Below are 24,666 nucleotides of genomic sequence, written 5' to 3' on the forward strand. Positions count from 1 at the left end.
AAGTCTGAGGCTGGGGACTGCAAGAGGGTTTCTATATTTACACAGCTTCTGGTCATGGGGGTGGGAGCGCGGTCACGTGGCTGGCAGGTAGGAGCAGGGGAGGTGCTGTTTCCAAGCTGTAGCTGGAAAGCAGGTCAGCGCCAGGGGGAGAGCGAAAACAGGAGGAATATGGATTTATTTATAGGCTTTTCAGTGGTGCTTGCCACTAATGTTAGCCTCTGGGTTCCTCACAAATGTGCAGGAATTCTCCCCTCCCGATGGCTCATGCTGTGTTTGCGAGCAGCAAATCCAGGGGCCTGTCCAGGGGGCCATGCAAGTGCAAAATCATCACCTTCCACCTGCAGAGAAGGAATCGGCACGGAAAGGGGGTGCAAAGGCACCCAAAAGTGTGTAAAGCAGCTGAGATGCACAGGAGAAGGAAAGCACTCCCTGCTTCCAGAGGTGCCCAGTAGTTCACAGGTCTGGGAGCAGCTGTGAAGTGCCGGGAGCAAGGTCTGGCTGTGCGGGGCTGGAGCACTGGAAGGGGCACCCGAAGAGGGGGTTAAGCCTTTGCTTCCCACGTGGCTTCGGAGTACGTGACTAGCGGTGCGTGATCTGATTGCGCACGTTCCAGGGGAACTGGGTGTGCTGCTGCGCTGACCTGAAGGACACCGGCTCCTCTTCTTGAGCCCGCCCGGCGGTGCGGCGGCTGGCCCCTTCCCCGGAGCTGGATGCGTCGCAGGGGAGCCGAACTCTTACAGACAGGCCAGAGCACCTGCGTGAGTCCCCCAGCTGCAGTGCCGATGGCTCTCCGATGGCTCTCCGCTCCGCAAGGAGCTCCGTGCCTGACAGCTCACTTGCAGATTTAGGGCCGTGACTGTTTACTTAGGCTTTGCTGAAGGAAAACTCTGCCTGCAGTAATGACTAAGTTAGGAGCAGAGGATTTGACACAGTGGCTTCAGTGGGAGTAGTAAGAGAGTAAAGACTCAGGATTTGGATTCCTAAACCCTGCTGTATAATAGCTCGACATTTCTGAAGAGTCTTGTTCTCCGCGGGACAAGGGACAATTGTGATGTGGGACTCCACGCCGGTGCTGGGATCCCCCGCCCCTTGCAGGCGCAGATGATACCAACTCAAGCGTTTCCTTCTGTGCCGCCCTGAAGATGGGAGAGCTCCAGGCTTTGGGTTTTCCTCAGAACATAGCAGGCCTGAGCAAAGCCAGCACCATTTATTTCTTTGGTGCTGGTATTGCAATATGTGCGCTCTACCCTGTGGGAGCCTTTGCAGCGTTTGTTTGTTTAAAAAAAGAAAAAAGAAAAAAAGAAAGAAAACAATAGCTAAATACCAAGAAAATGCTGGATGACGCACAGGGGTTGAATGAAGTACAGATGTTCTGTCACCTATATTGTCTGCTTGAAACTTGCAAAAAAAATTACCATGCTCCGTGGATGAAATTTGTCACACCCAGAACAGACGGAAGCACGTACCTCTCTGAAACGCTACAACGTTTTTAGGCATATACCGCACGGGAAGAGACACGCAGCTGGTGCTGTTCTTAGTGAACACCTGGAACCCAGGACCAAAATCAGGGGCCTCTTATTTTGGATATGGGACATCCTTATGAGAGGAGCAGCCTGGAGACTTCCAGGGACATGGAAAAGAGAGAGAGGCGCTTGGAGCAAATAAAGCCACCTGCAGTTGTACCTTGGGTCCAGGTACAGAAATCCTAACACACCTTTAGCTCCTGAACTTCAGCCACACGGGTGACTTCAGCGAGGTGCAAGGGCTGTGGCTGTGCTGTCCCCCTGCGCCCTTTGGCACCGGCCAGAGCAGTGCCCGAGCCGCCGGTGCCGTGGTGGCCGAGCAGATGCACGGCAGAGCCGCCTCTCCCCGCCGCCGTTGCCAGTCTGTCTAGACCTGATGCCAGCGGAGGAAACGAGCCAAGGATCTGGCCTGGCAGATTTCGCACAGTGGAGAAGTTGTGCCGGGCTGAAAACTAAACCCGGCGGATTTTGTGAGGGGCTTTGTGTTCGCATTTAAATTGGTGACCCAGGTCCGCCTCTTGGAGTTTTGTTTCCACACAGGCGCCAAAGGGCAAAGTGGACATTTTTCCAAGCGGGATGCAGATGACTGCTTGCAAGACCAGCGCAGATTTTGAGGGGAAGGAGGACTGCACCTAAAGCTGGTTTCTAATCTAACCATAGAAGCCTTGTTTTATAGTGTCCTCAACCGCCTCTCTGGGCAGGCGCTTAGCTGTCCCCAGCAAACCCGCCGCTTAGCAGGGGGTGCAGCACCAGTTTGAGGGCACAGTGCAGAGCCCGGCTAGGGCTGCTCGTGTGTCCTTGAGCAAAAACTGTCACGCGCTCGGAGGGCATTTCTGCCCCTGCTGAATGCAAAACAACCCCCGAGAGCCCGGAGCAGCCGTGGCACAAGCGAGGTTGGAGACAGGGGTTTACAGTGCCCCTCTGCCCCCGGCTGCCTTCCTCCTCCCCGCGGCTGCCATGGCTGCAGCCCGGAGCCCGGCCTCCTCCTCCTCCTCCAGGCGAGGGAGTTCAGAGAGCCTGGGAAGGAGGGAGGGAGCAGCAGAGCCCGCTTGGCTCTTCCCAGCTCCCGGCTCTGCCCTCCCTCCTTCCCCTGCCCAAGCTCCTTTCAATGCTCCAATTGCTGGTGTCCAGCAGATGAGAAGAGGGGGCTCCAGGAAGGGGAGGCGGCGGTGGGGGGAGCAAGAGGAGCTGTGCACAGCCCTTTTTGGCAGCGAGGGATCCCGTTTCGTTCCTCCTGCGCCGAGGAGCTCGGAGGGAGATTGTGTCGCCGGCACGCCCCCGATGCGATGCGGCCGCGCTCCCCCCGCCGCAGGCCTGGCCTGCTCCGTGCCCACATGCCAAGCCCCAGCTGCTCAGTCCCGCACGGGGAGAGTTCGCTTCCTATGCAGCGTGTTGCTGGGGGCAGGTTCATGTTCCCTGCAGACCGCAGCTCGCCCAGCCCGGCAGCCTGCAGCAGGGAGCGCCGAGCGGCTGCAAGGTAGGGCTCGGCTTTTGCTTGCAGGGATGGGAGGGGGCGTTCAAAGGTTTCCTGCCCTCACAGGGCATCCTCCCTCCCTCCTCCTCCTCCTCCTCCTCCCCTGAGTCCTGCCGGCCCCTGCTCCATGGCACAGCCGGGCAGGGCTCTGCAGGCAGGCAGGGCTGCTGGCAGTGGCTCCAATGGCTGCACCGTCTGTAAAGTTGCCTGTAAAGATTCGCAGAGGAGAGTGTGTGTGTGCAGGGGAGAGGAGGTGCTGGGACAGGAAAGCAAGGTGGGGAGGGGGGACTTGACAGGCAGCTGAGAGCGCTGCTTCCCTCCTCTCGCGCTTGCCCTCCCCGGTCCCTTTGCACCCTGTGGCTCTTGCAGGAAGCATTTGGAGCCTTCCGGTTCCTGGAGGGAACCCGCACGTTTAAATGCCTCTGGGGCGTGCTGGGGAATGCCCCAGGCTGTCTGAGTGCCTGTCAACACAGGCAGGATACCCAGGGGGGGGCACGTAGTGTGACAGCCTCAGTGCCGTTGTCTCTGTGGGCAGCCAGCACAACCTTCCCAGCAGCGCCTAGGTCTGGGTGCAGCCCGGCCCGTCTGCAAGACACCCGCTGGGTGACGGGGTTAAGTGATGTGCAGTGTTAACCCAGGGCAGTGCATTTCCCCGATAATACTGGAGCAGGTGTCACATCCTTTTGCCTGGCTGAGTACCCAAAAATATTGGAGAGTAACTGGACCCATGAGGGTGGGAGACGGGTACTCCTGAGTGCGCACAAGCAGCGAGCATCCGGGCTCTGGCAAAACTTCAGGGCAGCTGGCTGCAGCCCAGAGAGCTCCTGGCCTCCGGGGCCTGCGGGTTTCTGCCCTGCCCGAGCAGGGTGACACAGGAGCCTGCAAGAGGAGGAGGAGTGGGAAGGGGAGAAGTGCTTGGAAAGCACCGCGAGGAGCAAGGTGTGCCTGCACGGCCTGCGGCTCTTTGCACTGACAGAGCAGTCGGGCTCCTCATCTAGCTGCGGTGGTTCTGGTTTCAGTGCAGCCCTCTGAGCAGAGCACAGAGACTGGTCTTTGTGGGACAGATTTTCTAAATAGTTCAAGTGCGGTTGCTCGGCACATGTAGTTGGGCCCAGATCTTCAAAAGAACTCAATACCAGTGCTGAGCTTTTTGGAAAACTTGACCATTTATTCAAGCATCTAAATGGGAGCTGAGGCGTTCCAGAAATCTGGTCCCCATTGTGCAGGCTGGGTTCTTGCTGAATATGTACATATGTATGCACTCCTACATACAAGCAGAGGACTGCTCAGTTAGCGGTTGTACGCTCTGCATTGCTGACAGTGAAGGGAGATTTTCAGGCAGGAGACAGCCAAGATTTGGGAGCTGGAGGATGTGAGTTTGGTTGTTGCCATCAGAATGAAATTCTGGGAAGTTTTATTGTTCAGTATGGTGACAGTCATGACGTTTCTGCTTTTCCCCTCACGTGCACATGTGTGTTTGCATGTGCGTGTGTAAGTGTGTATATGTTCATTGCCATTAACCAAAAATGGCTTGGCTCTGACTTGTTTCATCTTGACCACAGCGGGGGAAATTAGATGATGGTAGCGCTGTCTCTGCTGGCATTTGCAGCATTGTATCATATTCCTTCCTGTTGCACCTTCGTGACTGAAATACATTTGGGATTCGGCGGGGCTGAAAGGGAGAAAATAAGTTTTGTGGTAGTCAGGAAGTTTTAGGACCTGGGTTTGTGCAGTTATTTGGCGAAATGCATTGTAATGAGGTGTCTGGCTCCTGTTTCTGGTTTTGTTTCTAGCTTCTGTGAGTGGCATTGGCAGCATCTGCAAGTAGGCAAGTGTATCCAGGTGGGGTTGGGATCCCTGACTTTTTTTCCTGATTTTTCTGCTGATTCTCTGTGAAAGCTTCACAGGTTATTTCATCCCCTGTGCCCTGGTTTCCCCATTTGTAAAATGAGATGTACCTATTAAACACCCCTCCTGAGCTCATTGAAACCCTCTGCTGTGTGCTATTAAGTGAGTGCAAATTATTGCTACTACTGGAGTAATGAACTACCAGTTCCAGCTCTGCCACTGATATGCACATGGTCTGTGGCAAGACACTTAACTGTCTGGGCCACACTTTCCCCATCCTCCTGTCCTAGAAGGCCCATGAGACTTAGTCAGCATTTATAGCACTAGCAGCCCCAAGCCTTTAAAACATTCTGAGATTTTAGTAAAGAATTCATTTGAATTTGTCTTTCAGTGCTTGGTCTGTAGAAATCACATTCACAAGCTTTCCTTGCTCACTGCCAAAGCTAGAAATGTACATAACAAAAAAAAAAAAAAGAAAGAAAACAGAGATTCTCACAGAATGCTGTTGTTCCAGGAACTGAACAGCTTTAGCAGAAATGCTAGACATCAGGAGTCTTGTGATAAAGTGATGGGTGCTGGCAGCATTGCTCATACTTGGTTGGGTACTCAGCAAGTGCAGTGAAGTTCTAGGCTGGATTTGCCTCCCTTCCTCACCAGCTGGTGTCGGTGAGAGCTGCTGTGGCAGATTTACACCAGGAGAAATGAGAGCAGAGTCGCTGCTGGCTGCAGCGTGGGCCTCCTCTCCAAGTGCCTTGAAAATTCAGCCAAAACCACAGTGGAAGGTGCTGATTTTTGGAGCGCTTTTGCTTCACCTCTGCTTCACTTCCTGCTTCCTCTAGCCTTTTCTTCCTGCCCTGACCCTCCTCATGCCCCTTTTTTCCCATCTAGCTTATTGTCTCCTGAACTAATTATTCCAGACACTTCTGTCTTCAAAAAACATACTATGAATCTCATATATGTGCTGCAATTGCATCCTCCCTCAGACAGCATCCCATCTTTGGCATATGGTGGCAGCTGTAGCCTCAGGGCTTTGCCTGCATGAGGAAGCAATCAACATCCTTCTGGAGAATCGATGAACTCCCATGGACAGGACACACCTTCAGCCCAGAATAAGGGCTCTGCTTCAGCTTCTAGAATAGTGAGGGAGTTGTACCAGAATAAGCATCCTTTCCCCCAGAAAGGTCTCAGAAACAAGAGGATGGATTTTTCTAAGCCCTGCATCTCGTGCAGGTATATGTGTGACAGCAGCTCTTGGCCCACACACCAGCGACCAAACTGGGAAGTCTGGAACTGCGCATAAAAGTTTCTGCAGCTTCAGCCAAGAAGGCCCCATCTTTAGCTGAGATCAGTAGCACAGAAAAGCTCTTGTGGTTCGCTGAGTGTGTCTGCATGGGAACATGCAGCTGAGGGACAGCGAGGAAGTGAGAGTGCTTGCTGGAGCGTGCTGCTCTGTCCATCCATCCCATTTGCCAGATGGCCCGGGCACCCGCAGACCCCACTGGCTTCAGTGGGAGCCACAGCCTTCTGCACAGCTCCACGTTTTCAGTAATGTCCATCCACTGAGATCATCTCGGTTTTAGCACAAACATCTATAAAGCACCACATAAGAACAGTCACCTTGGTTACAGTTTATTCCCCAGGAGATTATAAAACCAGGACTCGGTGTTTCTCAGGCCATGATTTTTCCTTGGTTTGCAATCTGGAGAGTCCCATTGGCTTCACTGACGCTTTAGTGAGAGAAAAAACAGGATGAAGAAATCAAACTAAATAGCCTGGCTCCTGCTAACAGAGATGAACCCGGACCAGCTGTTGTCTGTTGGGAGGGGAAATGTGGAGGATCTCCGGGTTAGGTTCAAGCCTAGTTTCTGAGATCTCCACTGACTGATCTCCTTACCTGTGCATGTGCAGCATGTGTCGAAAACAGGATCCTTCCATGGACTGTACAGGGTGGATCTGAGAAACCTTTGAAGAAGGTAGAGCGCGAGGGCAAGGGGGCACAGAGCCCCTTTGGGGAAATAGCAAGAGGAAAGCTCAGGTTTCTTGAAACCAGCCAGAGCTTGTTAAATCTTTCCCTATCATCTTACCATAAACTGATTCTGGGGCTTCTGTTGATATTCTGCACTCCAGATGTTGGCTGCAGCTGGGGTAGAGATAGTGGGACGCTCCCAGCCAGAAGCTGGGATGTGGGGGAGGGGATACTGGGCTTGTGTGGCTGGGTGGAGAAGGAAAGAGGAATATGAATGTATGGTTGTAAATCCACCCCTACACACCCTCCTTTCTTTTCCCTTACAACTGCTATTCTCAGCAGAGGAAAAGTTAGCCTTCCAGTATTCTCTGGTTTCTTTTGCAGAGTCGGAAGGACAAGGAAAGACCTAAACAGAAGCACAAAAAACGTCCGGAATCTCCCACCAGCCTTACGCCATCCTCAGTCCCCGTTGCGCCGGAGAAGGTACTGAACCCTCAGGATGCTAATGTGAGGATGAGGGCGGAGAGAGGGAGGGCGGCGGAAACTATCGACACTGGCTTTGCTAGGAAGTGGGAAGGACAATGCAGAGGAGCTGAGAACGGGCTTTGTCCACTTATTTTGATTCCTGATTTGTCACATTCTTGCTCTCTCTGCCTGACTCCCCATCTCAACGCCCACTTTGGGAATTTAACATGGCAGCTGTCTTGGTTTCTGTCAGCACTGACGACACAATCATGAAGCTAAACTCCCAAGTGATTGAACTGTAAGTGCCAGCCTGTTCTGCAGCAGATGTTCAGATTTAAAGCTCAGAATAGAGCAGAATAGATAAATATCCATGCTTTGGCCTTTTCTACTGCCACATTGTAAACAGCTCAGGCAGGTGGATAAGCAAGGCAAGGCTTGTGGGAGGAGGTGTTATTCTTTATTAGACAAAGTGATATAGCTGGGAGGAAAAACCAGACAATCTTACAAGCACGGAAGGTCTTCAGATGCATAATAGAGGTAGCTTTACTGTGTGGTAATTAGGGACAACAGGAGTCTGAGTCCCATTTAGTAACACTGACCCTTCACTAATTCCTTCTGCCCAGTGCTCTCGAAGCATTTCATGTCCATTTATCAGTGGGCCTGATGAAGCTTCGGGATACCCCACCAGGCTCTCCATTTCAGGGAGAATTCAGGCGGAGAGGTACAGCATGGCAGCCTATTTTGCTCCCAAGGTATAGAGGCAGCCCGGTGCCCCACTGGGAAGACCTCCCTGGATTGTGTGGGTTATTCTGCCCTGATTCTGCCCCATGCCCAGGGTTCGTGGGACTGGTGGGGCATGGTCAGGATATCAGTGTATTTCTGCTGTTCACTCCTGGAGCCGTGCTGCTGACTTGGGCTTTTGCACCTGGCTGTAAATCAGAACAGCCCTGAGTTTTCTGTAATTTGTGCCAGCTCCAAACTCCAGTAAAGCAGAATAGACACAGTGGAACTTGCCTCAAACTTGCATGGAACAAGGTGAAGGCCGAGTTTGCACTTGTACTGGGTCAGGGAACAAGTGAGGTTACTCCAGCACCTTGACCTTTGGAGTCATACTCTCCTCTCTGTATCGGGAAAGTAAACTAAAGCTACTCGTTAGCAGGCCTGTTCTGGTATAAGTGAGAGTAGGACTGGGGCTGGCTCCTGCTAGAACAAATAAACAGTGTGTCCCAGGGGTGTCCTTTTGTGCACAGAAATGCTACTTGGAAAGGCTCGTGTGTCTTTTCCATGGCAGAGCTGCCTTGTGAAAATTAAAATTGCCAGGCTGGCAGTATCTTCATGTGTGAGAAGCAGTGCAGGGGCAGTGTGGAGGAATGGAAGCTCCTGCAGATCAGCACAGGGCTGTTTTGGGTTAAACTTGAAGAGAATTTTCTATGTTCTTTGTGAAGCTAAACCCGGAAATGGGGAAGAGATGCCCCATGGGTCTCAGGCTGGGAGAAGCAGAAAGTTGCAGTGGGACAGAAGGGAGGAATATCCTCTGAGCTGCGATTGCTCCTGGCTTACCTGTAATCAGGTTAGGGCAGCTCAGCTCTGACTTTTGGGAGTAGCAGATTCACCCAGTTAACAGAGCTGTCAGGAACTGATGGCTTAAGAAGATTATTTTCAAGCTAAACTGAAATCCAAAACCTGATTCTTGGCCAGCTAGAGTAGTTGTTAGACAATTACCCACTGTCTCCTCCAGAGCCCTGCCAGACTTTTATAAATAAGGAGGGAACGGTGTAGTTCAGTTTTACAGGCAGCTTTCAACTCTTTGTAAGCTAAAATTTAGGAGACCCTAATTACTGTAGCTGTGCTTGAGTGACAAGGTTTTAGTGTTTCCTTAGGGAGTTATTATTAATCCTCATAACAGTGAGTATGTTCCCTTGCTTTTTTGTGCATAGATCCCAAAACATTGTTCAAGCTCCTTGTGACCAAAGGTTCCCACTCTGGATCAATGAGAGCTGCTCAGCAGCCTGCTACAACCCTCTACAAACCCCTCAGTCGACGGTTGCATGAGATTTTCTAGATAGTTGCACAAATGTAACGTTGTACTGGTTGGTCTAATGTAAAACCTTGAGATGCCCTAAGGTAGCGTGTCCACACAGGTTTCCTCTTCAAAGCCAAAACCATCTTTGTCCTTTGTGGGTCTTAGATTAGTAGTTCTTAGAGTCTGAAGAGAGCTGGAGTCTGTTCCTTTCTTCACCACTTGCTTGTTGTAAGATCTTGGGCAACTCTTTTATCCCCTCCATGGTTTTCTCCTGTCCTGAGAACCACCAAGTTACCCAGTGAACCGGAGCATAAACTCCCCAGGGATCAACCCTGCGGGTGACACAGTCACAGGTCTTTTGTGGGGAGCAGCTGGGTGAGAGCAGGCCCCCATGGCCGGCGGCAGCGAGGGCAGACGGTCGTCTCCAGGCGTCTGGGAGAAGGCGCCAGCCCAGAGCAGCCATGCAGAGACACAGGAGGCTGGTGCAGCCCTTGGCATCCGGGCCAGACTGATGCTGCCAGCTTGCCGTGCTGCATGCACGGTTGCCAGGGTGGCGCCGCATCCGATGAGGCTTGGATTCCTGTCCCAGTGCATAGGCTGTACTGGAGCTGGCGGGTTGGGCTGGAGGTGCTGAGCCTCGCTAGTGTTTTGGTGCCAGCAACAAGGAGCAGGAGGAACGATGCTTTCTACCTGCTGATCCTCCTGTCCGTCTGTTCCAGACTCTCCTGCTGCCTGCGAGTGACACTGGTGCTATTTCAGCCTAATCTCCCAAGCCACCTTTAGGGCTCGGGGAAGTACCGATGACAACTGGATTTTGAATGTCACTGGGCTGAGGAATTTCTCCTTGGCTGCCAGCTCCTCCCGTAAAGAGGCAGCTCATCCCACTATCCTGCCACATAACTTGCATTAGTCAGTCAGCAGAAGGGCCCTGGCACCGCTCGCCCATGGGCAGCGGGGACTGCGGGCGCACTGCAGGGAGGCACCGGCCACCAGGCCATGGGCGGTGTTAGCGGTGCCTGACGCCACACTCCAGTCCGCTCCCGGTTCGGCCAGCCTAAAAGTAGCCTGGGGCTAGCCACAGGCAGCTGTGTTTCAATATCCAATATATTTCTTTAGTTTTGCAATCCAGATTTATTTTTCAGTTCCAATTTTCACCTAATACGTCACCCACCCTGTGCTCCCCTCTTGAACCATTTAGTTATGAAGAAGTATCTTTGATGTGGTTTCAGTCTTCTTCTTGAAATGAATTGTGCCAGACCTCTGACTTGTGCCAGATTTTTGAATGTCTCGCTGAGTGCTTCCCTGCATCTTCTAGGAACCTAAACACTATTAATATCTGACACCTGGACGCTACCAGGCCTCACTGTCCCATCTGTGCAGTGAGAAGCCCTCACTGCCTTACTGCTCAGTGGGTTCTGGGAATAAACATGCTGAAAACACAGTGGTGGCCTCAGCTCTCATCTACACCGGAAAGTGAAACTAGGGTGTGAGTTTACAGCATGCAAATGACTCTTCGTAACACCTCTTCTGAACGCTCGTTGTGCCTCTGAAAAGTATCTTTGGGCGATGCAATTTTCATTGCTCACAAAGCAGGGCAGGCAGCCTGGCTTATGGGGTACGACAGGAGCGTCCCTGCGATGGAGCGTGCGGAGCAGCTGACGCACTGAAAATTCCCCAGAGGTGCTCCTGGACCAGGGCGTGGGTGGACTGCGGGGAGGCTGTAGAGAGAGGATTTGTGCTGGATCTGCAGCTCCTACTGACTTTGGGGGAGCGCGGGGAAGGCAGAAAACCTGCCCTCCGAGTAACAGCTTCTGCCTGTTTCATGGGATGCATCCAAAAACTCCAAAACACAGCCAAGAAGTAAAGCTTTTGCAAAGCCTCTTGGAAAGATGGCATTAGCGCGGGCAGTCTGGGGCAGAGGAGGGGCTGGCAGCAGGGGAGGAGCAGTGAGTCTCACCAGTAAGTCTTGGAAGCCAGGGCTGCTCTGACTCTGTAGTCACGCACCGCAAGACAAATTCAGCACACGGTTTCTGTGCTCAGGAGCTCTCGGTGTAGCTGGTGCCTGGTGCTGGCTATCCAGGTTACGGAGCGTGCTAACTAACAGCCACCAGGTCTCCTCTCTCCCCCTGCAAATGCCCCCAGGTAGCCGTCCTGCCGCTGTCTGCTGCACTTGCAGTAAATCTGCAGGATTGCAAGCCACCCCAGCTGCCTCCTTCTGCCAGCTGCAGACATCATGATCACTTGTTGACACACACTCACACATGCTACGTGTTTTGGGCTGAAACATCTGGCTTGCTCTGGGTTTTGTAATCTAAGCCATGGATGCCAAGGCCTCCCCGCACCCACCCGCTGCCGGTCAGGTGCTGGGAGAGGGAGCACAGCAGGGCGAAGAGTGTGTGACTGGAGAAGGCACCGGAGGCAGGGAGGCTTTCCAGGTTTCCCACTGTCATTTGAGCTCTCAGCGTCTACCAGCAGGCCTGGAGCTGACAGATCCCGGGAGCCTCTGCACTGTGCCTGGCTCAGGCAAATTCGCAGTCGCTGTGATGGGGTAAAATCAAAGCATGTCTCAGCATGGATATTTGCGGTAAGAATCCTAAGCCTTTCAGTATCCCTTGTCCTGACATGAGTGGGAATTTGCCAGTGACATCAAGGACTTAAAAATCTGGTCTTCAGCCCATCTGTCTCCCGTCCCTACCTATAAAGAGCAGTAGCACAGTCCTGCCTGATCGTGGGGCTGAGGGAAGGGACGCAGTAAAGGTTGTGAGTGGCTCACAGAAGCACTTAGACAGGCCTAAAGCTCCTGACGGAGACTTGTTTGACCTCTACCTAGTGATCCAGTTCGGAAAGGCACCTGATTCCTACTGTCTCCTTGGGTGGCTGCTTCAGTATATGCCTCTGCTGTGTGTGGGCTGGAGGAGCTCCGCTCCCGTCGCCTTGTTCATTGTTTGCATCCTCCCTGCTTCCCCTTGCCAGTAGTTTAATCCAGGGCAAAGCAGCTCTGTGTTTTCGACGCTGTACCAGCCTCCCCCACCCCTTCTGTATTTCGTCAGTGGTTCCCTCTAGGAGCTCGTCCCGCCAATCAGGAGGCAAAGAGATGCTCTTCTGATTTCCCATAAATAAATTAATGAATGAAGAGCTTGGGTGCTGCACAGTGTCACAGAGAGGCCAGGAAACAGGTACAGCTCCTCGGGGGCTGGCGAGCGCCGGGGGGAGGAGGTGCGTGCATGCCTGTGCTCGGGTGCCTGCCTGACTTTGCCTCACTTCTCCCAGCTCACGGGTATAGGCAGGAGTTTCCCTCCAAGATTTCCACCTCCAGCTGGGACAGCAGGTTTATTCTGGTTACATTTTTCACTTGGTTGCTTTAAACAGATCTTCAACGTGTAACTGCTGCCTCATTTTGAAAGAGATCTCTCACTTCTCAGCACTTCCCTATTTTCTTTTCTCTGCAGCCTGCCCTCCCACACACACCTGTTTGCAGCACACACAAAACGTTCATGTGTGTGCGTGCATGCACGAGCACACACACATCTCCATGCTGGAGACAAGCTGATGGTCCAAAGACCAAGGAGGCCTCTGTTAATGCGCAAGGCAAGCAGCTGGCAAGCAGACTTCTGTCCTGCTCCCTCTAGGCAGCAGCCCTGAGCTGGAGAGTCTCCTTCGTTAGGGAGGCGATGGGACTGACCCCCTTGTTACTGTTATTAATACTGGCATTGTGGCAGCAGACCCTCCCCGCCAGATCAAGGCCTTGCTGTGCTTGGCGCTCCACGTGTGTCTCCTGGAAGGCTCCACTGCCTCACAGAGCGTACGGGCTCCGTTGAGCAAAGTGGGGAAGAAATAGAGGCACAGAGAGGGGAAGTGATTTAATGTGGTTTCGGTTTCCCTCTCTTTGCTCCTTGGTTGCAAGACTTGGGCCCTTGCCCCAAACTCAGGCTCTCTGGAACAGCTGCTGGAGAAGGGTCCATTATGGTGAGGAAGGCTTGTGGCAGTGCTGTGCAGATCTGTTTGCCGTGACCTATTTGGCAAACACCACTCTATCTAGGAGAGCATTTGGCAGCAGGTGGTTGAAATCCTGCCTCCGAGGTCTCTGGGAGTCTGTCAGGGAGGTCTCTGAGGTCAAATCAGCCCCACAGGTGAGTGTCTCTGTTCTAGTCACTGCCTTCGGCTGAGCCAGCTCAGCCTCTCTTCCCCTCTTTTTTTTGTCTTTAATATTGCAATCAAGATTTATCTCCCAGCTCGGATTTCCCCCTTCCACCCTGCACTAATTCATTACTTGCCCAGCACTCCCTTCTTGACACTCTGGGTTTAGAACATGTCTTCTTATGTGGTTTCTCCCTGCCCTTCTGTGGCCTCGTGCACCTAGTACAAAGCTCCAAAGAGGTGAATTTATGGGGGGAAAATTTGGGACTTTGCATTTCTGCTGAGACATGAGACATCTTGTCCCTGTGACTTTGTGAACGGTCTCAGGGCTTCCCATAGCCCCTAGACACTGCTCACCCTTCCCTCCCCAGGCAGATGTGGGAAGTCGGAAAGATTTTCATGCTCCCTCTGAGATCGTAAATCAAGAAGGCTTAATCTCCTACATCCAGGAGTCTGTGATGAGAAAATACAGATTCCCCCTTTTCCCCCCGCTAATTTCCACCACTCCCTTCCTCCTGTCTTTCAAATTCCCGGCACATCTGGTGTGTGTTAGGCTGCCAGCTGTTACATTGTACAGAGTAATTAAACCATGTGGGAGGAATGGGGAAAGATTTTTATCTGGGCATTCATGAATGTGCATTACAAGCCCCTTTTTCTTTAACTCTCCCCAAGAAGAGGTCATCTGGAGTCAGGGTCAGTGGCATGTAAGAAAGGTGTCTTCTCTGTATCTTCCTTTTATCTGCTCCTCAGTAAGAAATAAAAGGTGTTTCTGTTTACAGGTGTTATAATTTGGGCTATGGCCATCACATTAGAACCATATCTATGATAATGATTTGGTTAAAGTAATATCTTGGAAGAAGTGATCTTTGAACACTGTTTGGCTTTGAAGTGACTTGAAGGTGAAGGTTTCACATTCTAGTGTGGGTGCCCCGAGGGATCTGGGTTTTGGTTTGTTCCATTCTCCTTTTGCTAAACTCCAACACTTCTCTGTCTCATCCCAGGCTCCTGGATTTCCTAGCATCTGGCCAGCCTCTTTATTCCTCTTGCCTCTCTGTCTCATGCAGGCTTACGTGGGGTTAGGATAGCATCTGTCACTGCATGGTCATATTGCTCTAATAATATCACTGTGCAAAACATTTGGTGCAGTAGATTCCTGGGAAGGTCCCTGGCCCTGCCAGGACTCAGGTTGGAAGTGGAGGTGCTTTAGTGGATGCATTAGGGAACACATAGAAACTCCTATTGCAGTATAGGGAAGGGCAAGTTGCCCCTAAATGCCATGACCTTGCAGGGAATATCACACCTGAGAGATGCAGCTGGGATATATGTTTGAATCACACTCAAATACAGATTTTGTTTGGGCTGAAGAACCCTCTAAAGGTGGATGCCCCTCTCTGCTGATAATGCAGAGAACCTGTGGTGTCTGTGCCCTGATTGCTGGTGCCCTGTTTAATTTCCTGCAGTTAGATAGGATGAGTGTTACCCATAGGAGTAGAAAACTTGGTGCCACTGAGCAGCAGTGGAGGGGAGTGTTGCCTTTTTTTTTTCTCCTTCCTATTCTTGAGTAATGTGACCTAGCCATTGCTTTGAGGGCAATTACTTCTTTTAAGGGGAAACTGGTAAAAAGAGCCCCTGCTGTGACCACATCTGGCCTGAGTGAGCCACCCCTCTGTTTGCTAGGGCTCCACCAGCCACCATGAGGGGAGCAAAGAGACCTCGGAGGTCGGCAGGTCGGAGGTGAAAGGCAAGAAGTCCTCAAGCCATGGCAGCAGCCACAAGGGGAAAAAGACGGGAAGTGGGAAAAGCTCGACTGGCTTCAGCTCAGCTTCATCCAGTGGGACATTTCAACCTGCAGGTAAGGGGCAAGAAGAAGCAAGGGAGGGAGGGGTGAATGGGGTGGTGTTTTGCTTTGCTCTTCCTTGGTATCTCTGTGTCTATAAAGATACCCACCTGCTCACCACCTAGTGCTGTGAAACTTTGCTATTTCTTTAATCCCGTGAAGAGAAAGGGGAAAGTCTCATTGCTACTAGCTCCGTGCACAGAAGGAATAACCAAGTCAAGGGAGTGTTACAGCTCCCTTCCTGTGCAGGCCTGCTGCACTGCAAGGGAAAATGGATCCAGATGTCTGAGCGCAGGGAGGAGGGAAGGGGTACTGCGCACAGGCAGTACGGGCAGCACCTGCCCTCTCCTCCCTAGGCGCTACTGTCTGCTGCAGCGCTTTAAGGGGTTCTAGGGGACAGACCTGAGCCAAAGCCTGATGTCCAGGCTGCCCTGAGTTTTGAGTCGAAGCCTTGCAGGACTCCCATCTGCTCTGACCTTGCTGAGTTCTTTCATGGGCCGTCGCTGTAGCCGCTAGCATGTTTCATGTCCTGGGAGCCTAAACAAGGCTGGAGGGATGGCGATGATGCAGGGTCTCGGGGGCAGAGATGAGCATGTCTGGCTGGGATGAACCTGCTGGTGGGCACCTCTCGTGCCTGCCAGAGAGCATCAGAGCAGCGGTGGAGGGGACCAGGGGCTGGAATGTGACAGATGTCCTGCAGCTCAGTAGCTGGCCCGTGCCAGGGGACCTGCATTGCAGTCATGCTCCTGTTGCCTCATGGGCTGAGTTACTGCCACCATGGGCTTTCCTCCATCTCCTTCTCTGCTTTTCCCCCCAGGCACCTCCTGCAGCTCCTTGCAGTGTTCCCAGGACTTCGTGACATTCCCCAAGCTTGAGCAGGAGGACGAGAAGTACCGGAAGCCTGTCTCTTCCTCTTCTTCTTCCCACTGCTCCCCTCTGTATGAAGGCCAGAAGGGGGATGTTTTTGAGCAGAAGGTGATCTTCTCGGGCTTCGGCTCCATCATGCGTTTCTCCACCTCTGCGGTGAGCCAGCAGAGAGGCCGTGATGCTTCCCCTGTGGACTACAAGGCCTCAAACCCTGTGAGCGGCCCTTCAGTGGGGAGTAGCGGGGCCAGTGGTGGTAGCAGCAGCAGCAGCCACAAGCGCATGCCTTCCCTCAGCATTGAAGAGGGAGAGGTGCTGAAGGAAAAGAAGCACAAAGGTAGCAAGAAAAACAAGCATGGGCCTGGCAGGCCGAAAGGGGGCAAAAGCAAAGAGATTTTGGGGGCCCAGCTGGCTGGGTCTACATCCACCTCCTCGTCACCCTTCTCCGGGGGCTCTCTTGTTAGCTCCAGCATCGGCAACTCGTCACGGTCCTTCAGCCACACAGGAAACCTGCCCAGCCTCAACATGGAGTCCCCACTGCTGGGTTCAGGTATGTTGCTCATTAGGGTTCCAGTTGTGCATGGTTCTTCCCAACCCTACTCCCTCCAGCATCACGTTTGGCTGGTGTCCGAACCTGTGTCTGCATAGGGTCCAATCCCTTTGATTCAGTCCTAGGAGCTATAAAAATCCTGGTCTGGTTCTCCCCTTTCCATCCTGGCCTTCATCTTAGAGTCTCCTCTGGGTCAGCTTTTCCTCTCTTTGGAGCTGGGCTGCAGATCTGAGCTGGGGGACAACTCAAGCCCTTCTTGCTCGAGTACTGTAAAACTTCAGCTTCACGGGCCAAACCAGAGAAGTCACACTCTGGCCCCAAATGAGGGAATCTCATGAGTGGTTCAGATTTAACCCCTCTTTTAAAAGCAAAACCTTTACCTAGTTCTACTCTGCTTGTAAACAAGAGCCAGTGAATGTCAGACTGAGGCTTAGTCTATCAAGAGTTTTGTTCCAATTCACCTCGTTTGGGTATGTTACCTTACTTTTACCAATACTGCTCCTGTTACTTAAAACTGCTTCATGTGGATAAATGGCCTCTGGCCTCTCTCTGAGAGTCAGCGCCGGTACAACGCCTGTCATCCTGGTCTGACCACGTCCACTTAGTGTTGGAGGACTTGCACACCAGTAACCACACCAAGAGGCTTACAGCTGTTCCCGGCCTGAGTTCCCATCCCAGAGAGCTGGGATGAGGGCAGCTGGGATGTGTGGCAGGAAAGGGTTAAGGCAGTGGGCAGAGGAGGGGCCTGCTGCTTGGGGCTGAGGTCTGACACTGTTCTGGCAGCAGAACTTGTCATGGGTCTATTGTGGGTTGTTTGCAGATGCTCTGATTTAGGTCAAATTGTGTGTGTGGGGGGGGCGGGGGCGGGTATAATTTTGTTGTGTGCGCCTGGGAGCTGTGGCCCATTTGTCTGCGCTGCTGCCGAAGAGCTGAGAGAAGAGAGGAGCTGCAACAATTGATGCAACTTCCATAATCATAACCTTAGGCCGTATTTTCCCCTCCCTCGGAACAACAAAGGGATGTTTCAAAGGGGCGGATGGCTGCCAGGCCCCGCAGTCTCATTCTCCCCTTCTTCTCTTAAGCAGAGATGTTGGCAAGGCTCTGGAGGACCGGGCTTTGGGCACTGCCTCCACTGCATGCCTGAGCGGATGGGGAAGTCGGATGGGTCCCCTCCCTCTGCAGCTATCTCCTCGCCCTTCCTTCCTCATTTTTCTGGCCTTGCCACACCTCGGTCTCTGGGCATCGTGGAAAGGGGCAGGTTAGCTTGGCAAGAGTGTGGCCTCCTGGCTAGAACAGGCAGCAGAGAGTGAGACTCTGAGTCCTCCACCCCCTTCTGCCACTGACTTGTGCTTTTTGGCAAGTCACTTTATCCTGTGGTTTCCCTGTCGGATGTATTGGGGTGCGGTGAGCAAACGAGGGATGGGGGAAGGGTTGCGAGGTTGAAAGAATCTTAGATACCTTTTGGCAGAAGAGCTGCGGGTTGTCAACACCCTCGCTGCAGGCCTGGCCATGAGCTGCCAAAGTACATGCTGCATTTGATTCCGTGCACTGGTGTCACCCTCCCATTCTGAGATCAAGCCTGACAAAAAACCAGCTGCCTCCAGGTCATCGCTGCTGGCCCAGAGGCTGTTGGAGGGGAGCGCTCGGCGTCCTGCAGGCTGCTGCTCATGGGCCTCCATTTTCGGAGGGTTCCTCTCTGGGGGAAGTTGAGCCAGAGATTCTTTAGACCATGAAGAACTGATTGCCCATGTACCAGAAGAAATGCTGGGAGAGGTGTTTGCCCTGCACCGTCTGACCGAGGTGGGAAGGGCACCCGAAATCCAGGGGTGCTCAAAGCTGTAGGCCTCAATGCACTTCTACTCTCCACCCCCAAAACTTCACCTGTGGCACACAGGGCTCAAATCTAAACCTCAGAGGGATTGTTTCAGCCAATGCCTTATCTTAGAACCTATTGACATTATTAAGGAAATCATGGTGATAGAGTTACTGTGGTAGAAAGACAGTGGTGCAAACCCTGAATGCAGACGTGTTTCTCTGACACAGGCAGGCTTCTTGCTGCAGCGGTTCAATCTGCTGATCGGATGAATTAGGCCAGCTTTGCCCTGGGGAGGTCTGTAGTGTTCCTGTTGCTACAAGACACGGGATGCCTTTTGGGACATCCTGTAGCATAGTCTGTGCAGGGGGCCCTGGGTGACAGCTCCATCCCAGTAACATGCAGTAGCTCAGAGGAGATAGTCCAGTCTTCCCTGATGGCCTTAAATCCATGAATGCCGAGAGTGGCACACTCTAACGCCCATCTTCACCCCTTGCCATTCTTCTTTTTGCAGGGATCTACACCAGTAACAAGGACCCTATTTCCCACGGGGGTGGAGTGCTCCGAGCTGTGTGCAGTACACCCCTCTCTTCCAGCCTTCTGGCACACCAGGGTACGTCGTCTCTCCCACAGCTCAACCGGTCTCCCTTTGCTAGCACCATCCCAGCCTCCTCTTCCTCGGTCTCCACCACGCAGGTAAGAACATCAGGAGCAGGGCAGGTGAGGGACTGTTGTTCAGGAGGGCATTGGACAGTCCAGTCACTGGCAGAGCAGGAGCAGTTTGTGGACTCGGAGGAGTCCCTTTTTCCACTTGGGAACAGTGTTATTCTTCCTCCAGTTTGGAGGGAAGCTGCCAGCTGCAGCTTCCCTTCAGGTCAGTGGAAAGATGTAGGCAGCTATGCATCGCAGTCCACGTGACCTGCTTTGGGGTGAGAGGAATTGTGGCCTAAAAGGACCCATTTCTCTCTGACTGTAACAGGAGTGCGGGCAGAGTGCTCAGGCGGCGGAGACCTGGGGCCTGGTTGTCAGCGTGTGCTGTGTCCCATGCCACTGCTGCCCTGCCGCTTGGATGCGGCTTGGCTGGGTAGTGCTGCCGCTGCCAACCCTGCCTTCATTCTGCAGTGTGGATAACTCGGAGGATGGGGCTCGTACACCCAGCCGGGAGGGCTGCTCGTGTGCCGGGAGACGTACAGGGCCTAGTCCTTTGTCGGGAGCTCACCAAGGGGTGTTTTACGGGGAGGAGAGAGTTAGTTTTGCAGCCCCAGTGATACGCAGCTCATTCAGCCCACTTGGCTCTGAGATGAGGCTGGGAAAATTTCAGCTGTCTAGTGAGACCTCCAATGAGATATTTTTAACACTCTCTCTTGTGACCAAGCTGGGTTCAAGAGTCAGGAAGAGATGGAATAACGCAAAGCTCTTTTCCTTCAGCTGTTCAGGAAGTCACTTCTCTCCGTCTCTCTCTCTCCTTGTTTTGCCATGTAGGTGTTCTCACTGGCAGGTTCAACGTTTAGCCTTCCCTCCTCGCATATCTTTGGAAGCCCCCTCACATCTGGGCTGTCGATCAACCCGCTCTTAAATCAGTCGGAAAGCAGCCGGGCAGGTACGTGAATCGGAAGGTATGTGAGTTTGGACGTCCAAAGGGGTCTCCCTGGAAGAGTCAAGACAACCACATTCATAGTTCTCCAGCTCCCCTCCCTGCTTGCTCCCATCCTGTGTGTGAAAGCCAGCAGCTAGGAGATGGGGACAGTGGCTTTTTACTCTGGCCAGGGGGTGCTTGTGTTTGCCTTAACAAAGTACTGGCCTGCAATAGCACATCTGCTGGTGTGTCAGCTGGATAACGTGTGTCCCTGGACACGTGCTAAAGTGCAAGAATGTAAAACCTTCTCTACAGAAACTTGTTGTCATTTCACACACTAAAGCTGTGCAAACCTAGTGAAAACTGCTGTGACTTTTTTGTTTTGTTTGGCATTATTTGTTTTTATATGAAGACTGCTAAAAATAAGCTTTTTTTTTTTTCTTATTATTGGAGATATCTTACACTCTAAATTTTCATCTTCAGTTTCTGTTTTGATTTACTTTCTACCCTTCCACTCTGGCTTTGCCATGAGATGCAACAAAATCCACTCTTTTCAGCTTCCAAATGTGAATGTGCCAACACTGAGTTACTTTAAAACTGCTCATTTTTTCCCACCAAGGCAAATTCATTTTCCTTGGAAAGTTGCCTGGTTAATAAGCAGGAGACTTGAAGCATCATAAGATTTCCCCCCGCCCCCAAACAAAATGGGCCTGATTTTTTTTTTTGATTTATACCAGTAGCTAAACAAACACCCTCCTGATTATCAGTTGTTGCAGTTAGTGGTGCGACTGTGTCATGTTCCCCTAGCCCAGAAATGCTGGCAACTCAGCATGTTGGATCCTGAACTCCTGGGAGGTAAAATTCTACCCAGTGTCATGCTGAGTGACAAGCAATTTAAAGCACAGTCCTCTTTGGATAATCTGACGCTGGCGTGCCCTTGTTTGCTTTAACAAATGTGCATGCCTGCATGTAGTGCATGAATGAATGCATATGCTTACTTATCACCTGTGCAAGCCCGTGGAGGGTGTCTGTGTGTCCGTCTGTGTGTCACTGACAGTGCTTGGTTCTTATGCCCCACCCAGAGAATTTTGCCTCTGCTTGAGTACCAGGGAAGGTAACGGTATGACTGTCAGCGGTGGGAGTGAGGGTCATCAGATGGGACCTTTGAGTCAGGAATGATTCAGTCGCCTGGAATTAAGGGTGGGATGATTAAGGAATGGGATGATTCAGAGATTTATTCTTCCCTCATGGTAATCCACAAGAGAGGAGATGACCCACTGCCACTTTCCCTTTGCTGTTATATGCCAAGGTGCTGACAGAAGGAATCAGGTTAACTTCAGGAATAGCCTTGTGGTTCAGGCACAACATGGGGGCTCAGCAGTCTGCGTTCTGTTCCAGCCCTGCAGCTAATGATGGATGAATCATGTAGGCAGAGTCCAACATACAGAGTGCTCTGAAAAGCCTCATCCTTAGTTTCCATTTCCAGGATTGCTCTTCTGGTTTGACTGGGATCTTGCAAGCTTCAGGACATGTTTCTTCCAGGTCCAGGCAGCTTTCAGAACAGCTCCTGTTGTCACCTTTTAGGGTTTCTCCATCACCATCTCCTCTTGCTGGAGCTAGTGACCCAGAGGGTGTTAAGCCAAATTCACTTTTTTCCAGGAGGATTAATTAACCTTCATTAAACTTCCTGTGTGGCCATTTGCACTTAGAAGTGTGATGTTTGATTTAATCCCAAATTGCTAAAAGGGAGGTTGTGAAGTTTTAGGTAATCCTGCCATATCTTTAATTCGGATTACCTTTATGAGAGTGTCTGTGTAAACAGATGCTGTGTAGAAATAGCTTTCATTGCAATAGTATTTGAGCTCTTTACAGTTTTAGTGTAGGGAAATGGTGTTATCCTGTCTTACAGATGGGGGAACTGAGAAACTGTTATCACTGATGCAGGTTGATACCAGGGTGCCTTTGGCAGTGCAAAAAGTCGGATTCTTATCTTCCCACTCCTTTAGCTACTGTCTAGTTCTTCCTCCCACGACTTGTCCTGGATTCTGTCTCATTATGATGACAGGCCAAATATATTTATCTTCTGTAGTCATCCTCCAGCCTCCTTTTCATACTTGAAGCCTTGCAAAGTGCTGTCTCCATGAGATAGCTCAGCCATCCCCTGGTCTTCTAGACAACCGGGTGGTGTTGGCCAGGAGCTAATCGGATATGGACCCTGTTACTGTTTCAAAAAAACAAAATTGTGTATGTGCATTTTACCTCTTTGGCTTGCAAGCAAACAATATAACAGTAACAAGCAGACAGTCAAAGTTTAGCTGAATGTTTATTTGATTCCAAATTAAAACCATTGTGGCAAAGCTGTGCCTAATGACTGTGGGTATTTTTCTAAGGGGTTAGGTGGTCCTTGGATGAAAGCAATACTGAGAAGCACTAGTCTAACTGTTTCCAGCCTTCTGGCAAATGATCCTTGTTGGAGAAACTGGGAAGGTTTCATGCCTTGTGACATCCCCCAAATTGGACTTGCTGGCCTTGTCTCCACACGGTGCCTTGCACTGGGAGACTACTGTTGCCTGGGTACTGCTGCTCTCAACAATATGGTCACCTCCAGAGGCTGGTGGCTTCTCTCCAGAAGGACGAACCAGCTATAATTGATGGCCAGGAAGACGCTCCCATGTGGATCAAGGGGTGAGGATCCTACTCATAGCTGTCTGTGAGGGCTGCTGATCAGCAGCTGCGTTTACTTGTTCTCAGCAGTACAAAATACTGCCAATAACTAATGCCCTGCTCAGGGCATTACACTGTAAATCACAGTGCCTTGCAGTGTTCCCTGCAGGAGACTTCCTGGATTCTTGCGCATAAGAAATGTCTCTTATTATGTGAAGAAGAGGAGGGGCAAGCCAGCCAGCTGGTGCAGGCTGTAGTCGCAACATCTGACACGTCCCGGAGCAAGGGGAACGTGTGTTTACTGGCTGGCAGACACCAGGAACAGAAAGCAAATGGCAGATAAATTCACTTCACTTTGATTTCTCTGCTGCTGGGAGATATCCCACACACCGGCTCCGTCGCCAGCGCTAGCATGTCCCAGCTCCCTGGGACAGAGGTGTTATGGAGATCTGACTGTGAAGACAGTTCCTGGATTTAAGCACTTAAGTTCCTTATTTAAGTACTTCAGAAAGGAGCTGAGCCTTTGGAAGCTTTGGAGGACTCGAGCTGGGTTTAGAGAAAGGTGCCACTGCAACCCAGCGTCTCCGGGATCCTCGGAGAGCTGAGTGGGGCTTTGCACAAGCCTGATCCATCCTTGCAGGCTCAGCAGAGAAAGCGTTCCACTTTACAGCTGAAGGAAAAGTTTCCTTCTGCCCATCCCTCCAGCTGGCGACTGGCGAGGAGAGCCGGGAGCCGCAGGCGGTGCGGCTGTGAGCTTCCGGGGGGCAGAGGCCGGTTCTCGCTGCATGTCGTGCAGCACCTTGCACGCTCCGTGCGCCCCTCGGACTTGCATCTAACACCGCCTTAGTGATGTTGCCTGCGCAGGCAGCTGATGGCCAGATATCGCCTGCCGGGTTTAGCTCGTTCCGTTGGGAAGGGGGGGGGCTGCGTTGCCTGTCAGTGACCTTCCCAGTGTGACCCCCTTCCCGGTGTGACAGCCAGTGACATGCAGTGACACGCAGCCCCTCCTCCGTCGCCTCCCACGCCGCGCAGAGGCGCATGCGGGGACCGAGCTGTTATGCAATGACGGTGCCCTGAGCTGCTCCGTGCTCCCATCTAGCGGGGACCGCGGCGCTCGCCGCCCTCCGGCGCAGGTGACAAACCCTCGCCCGCCAGCGGCACCTGCGAAGGCTGGACGCGTATGAACGCTGTGCCTCTCTGTCCCTCTCCCCACCCAGAGCCTGACCTGGAAGACTGCAGTTTTGGCTGCCGAGGGACGTCGCCCCAGGAGAGCCTCTCTTCCATGTGAGTGTCCTTCAGGAGTCCTCCCGTGCCGCTGGGCATGGGAGAGTCACAGTGTCTGCGTGGGCACATCTGTACCCTGGGAAGCCGTGGGATGACACAGCAAGTAAAGGGAGAGAGACTGGGAGAAGTGGAGGCAGCTCCTTCCCTTCTCCTTGGTGCAAGGGGTGAGATGGGATGGGAGGAGGCAGACGCTTGCCTTCCCAATACAAGCTGAGGGGCTAACGGGAATGGAGGGCTCTCCTGAAGTGGAGCGGAAGAGGCTGGGGCTGGGAGGGATGCCGTCGCTCCCAGAGTGGGGCAGAGGAAATTTGGGGGGAAGGGAGCAGAGGAGTGCAGGTGGTCCCTCCTGGTGCAGGTGAGGGAAGTGTCTCTGACTTCCCCCAACCTCTCCCCAGGTCCCCCATCAGCAGCCTGCCAACCCTCTTTGACCAGACCGTGTCCTGCAGCAGCAGCGGGCAGCTGGAGAATGTTCCCCAGGCCACCCCAAACATCGAGCAGCTCCTGGAGAAGCAGGGCAATGGGGAAGCCGGCGTAAACAGTGAGTCATTCAGGGCATGGGCTGCGGGAGGAGAGGTCCTTGTGCATGTTTGTGTTGATGCCAGCTGGGATTTTGCCCACAAGTGAAGGAGCCGGGTGGGGGAC

General features: G+C 52.4%; 1 protein-coding gene across 3 annotated transcripts in view; it reads left to right on the forward strand.

Annotated features, from left to right (window-relative positions):
- Positions 1 to 24,666, forward strand: part of MLLT6 (MLLT6, PHD finger containing) — a 46,723-nt gene that overhangs the window by 15,897 nt on the left and 6,160 nt on the right. For all 3 annotated transcript variants that reach the window (XM_026072961.1, XM_026072964.1, XM_026072963.1), the window contains exons 8-14: positions 7,196 to 7,294; positions 15,114 to 15,288; positions 16,091 to 16,687; positions 19,015 to 19,196; positions 19,983 to 20,100; positions 23,958 to 24,024; positions 24,420 to 24,562. In XM_026072961.1, the coding sequence (XP_025928746.1) occupies positions 7,196 to 7,294; positions 15,114 to 15,288; positions 16,091 to 16,687; positions 19,015 to 19,196; positions 19,983 to 20,100; positions 23,958 to 24,024; positions 24,420 to 24,562 (1,381 nt within the window). The remainder of the gene's footprint in view (positions 1 to 7,195; positions 7,295 to 15,113; positions 15,289 to 16,090; positions 16,688 to 19,014; positions 19,197 to 19,982; positions 20,101 to 23,957; positions 24,025 to 24,419; positions 24,563 to 24,666) is intronic.

This window comes from Apteryx rowi, unplaced genomic scaffold, assembly GCF_003343035.1.
Source record: "Apteryx rowi isolate R43461 unplaced genomic scaffold, aptRow1 scaffold_354, whole genome shotgun sequence".
Classification (NCBI taxonomy): domain Eukaryota; kingdom Metazoa; phylum Chordata; class Aves; order Apterygiformes; family Apterygidae; genus Apteryx; species Apteryx rowi.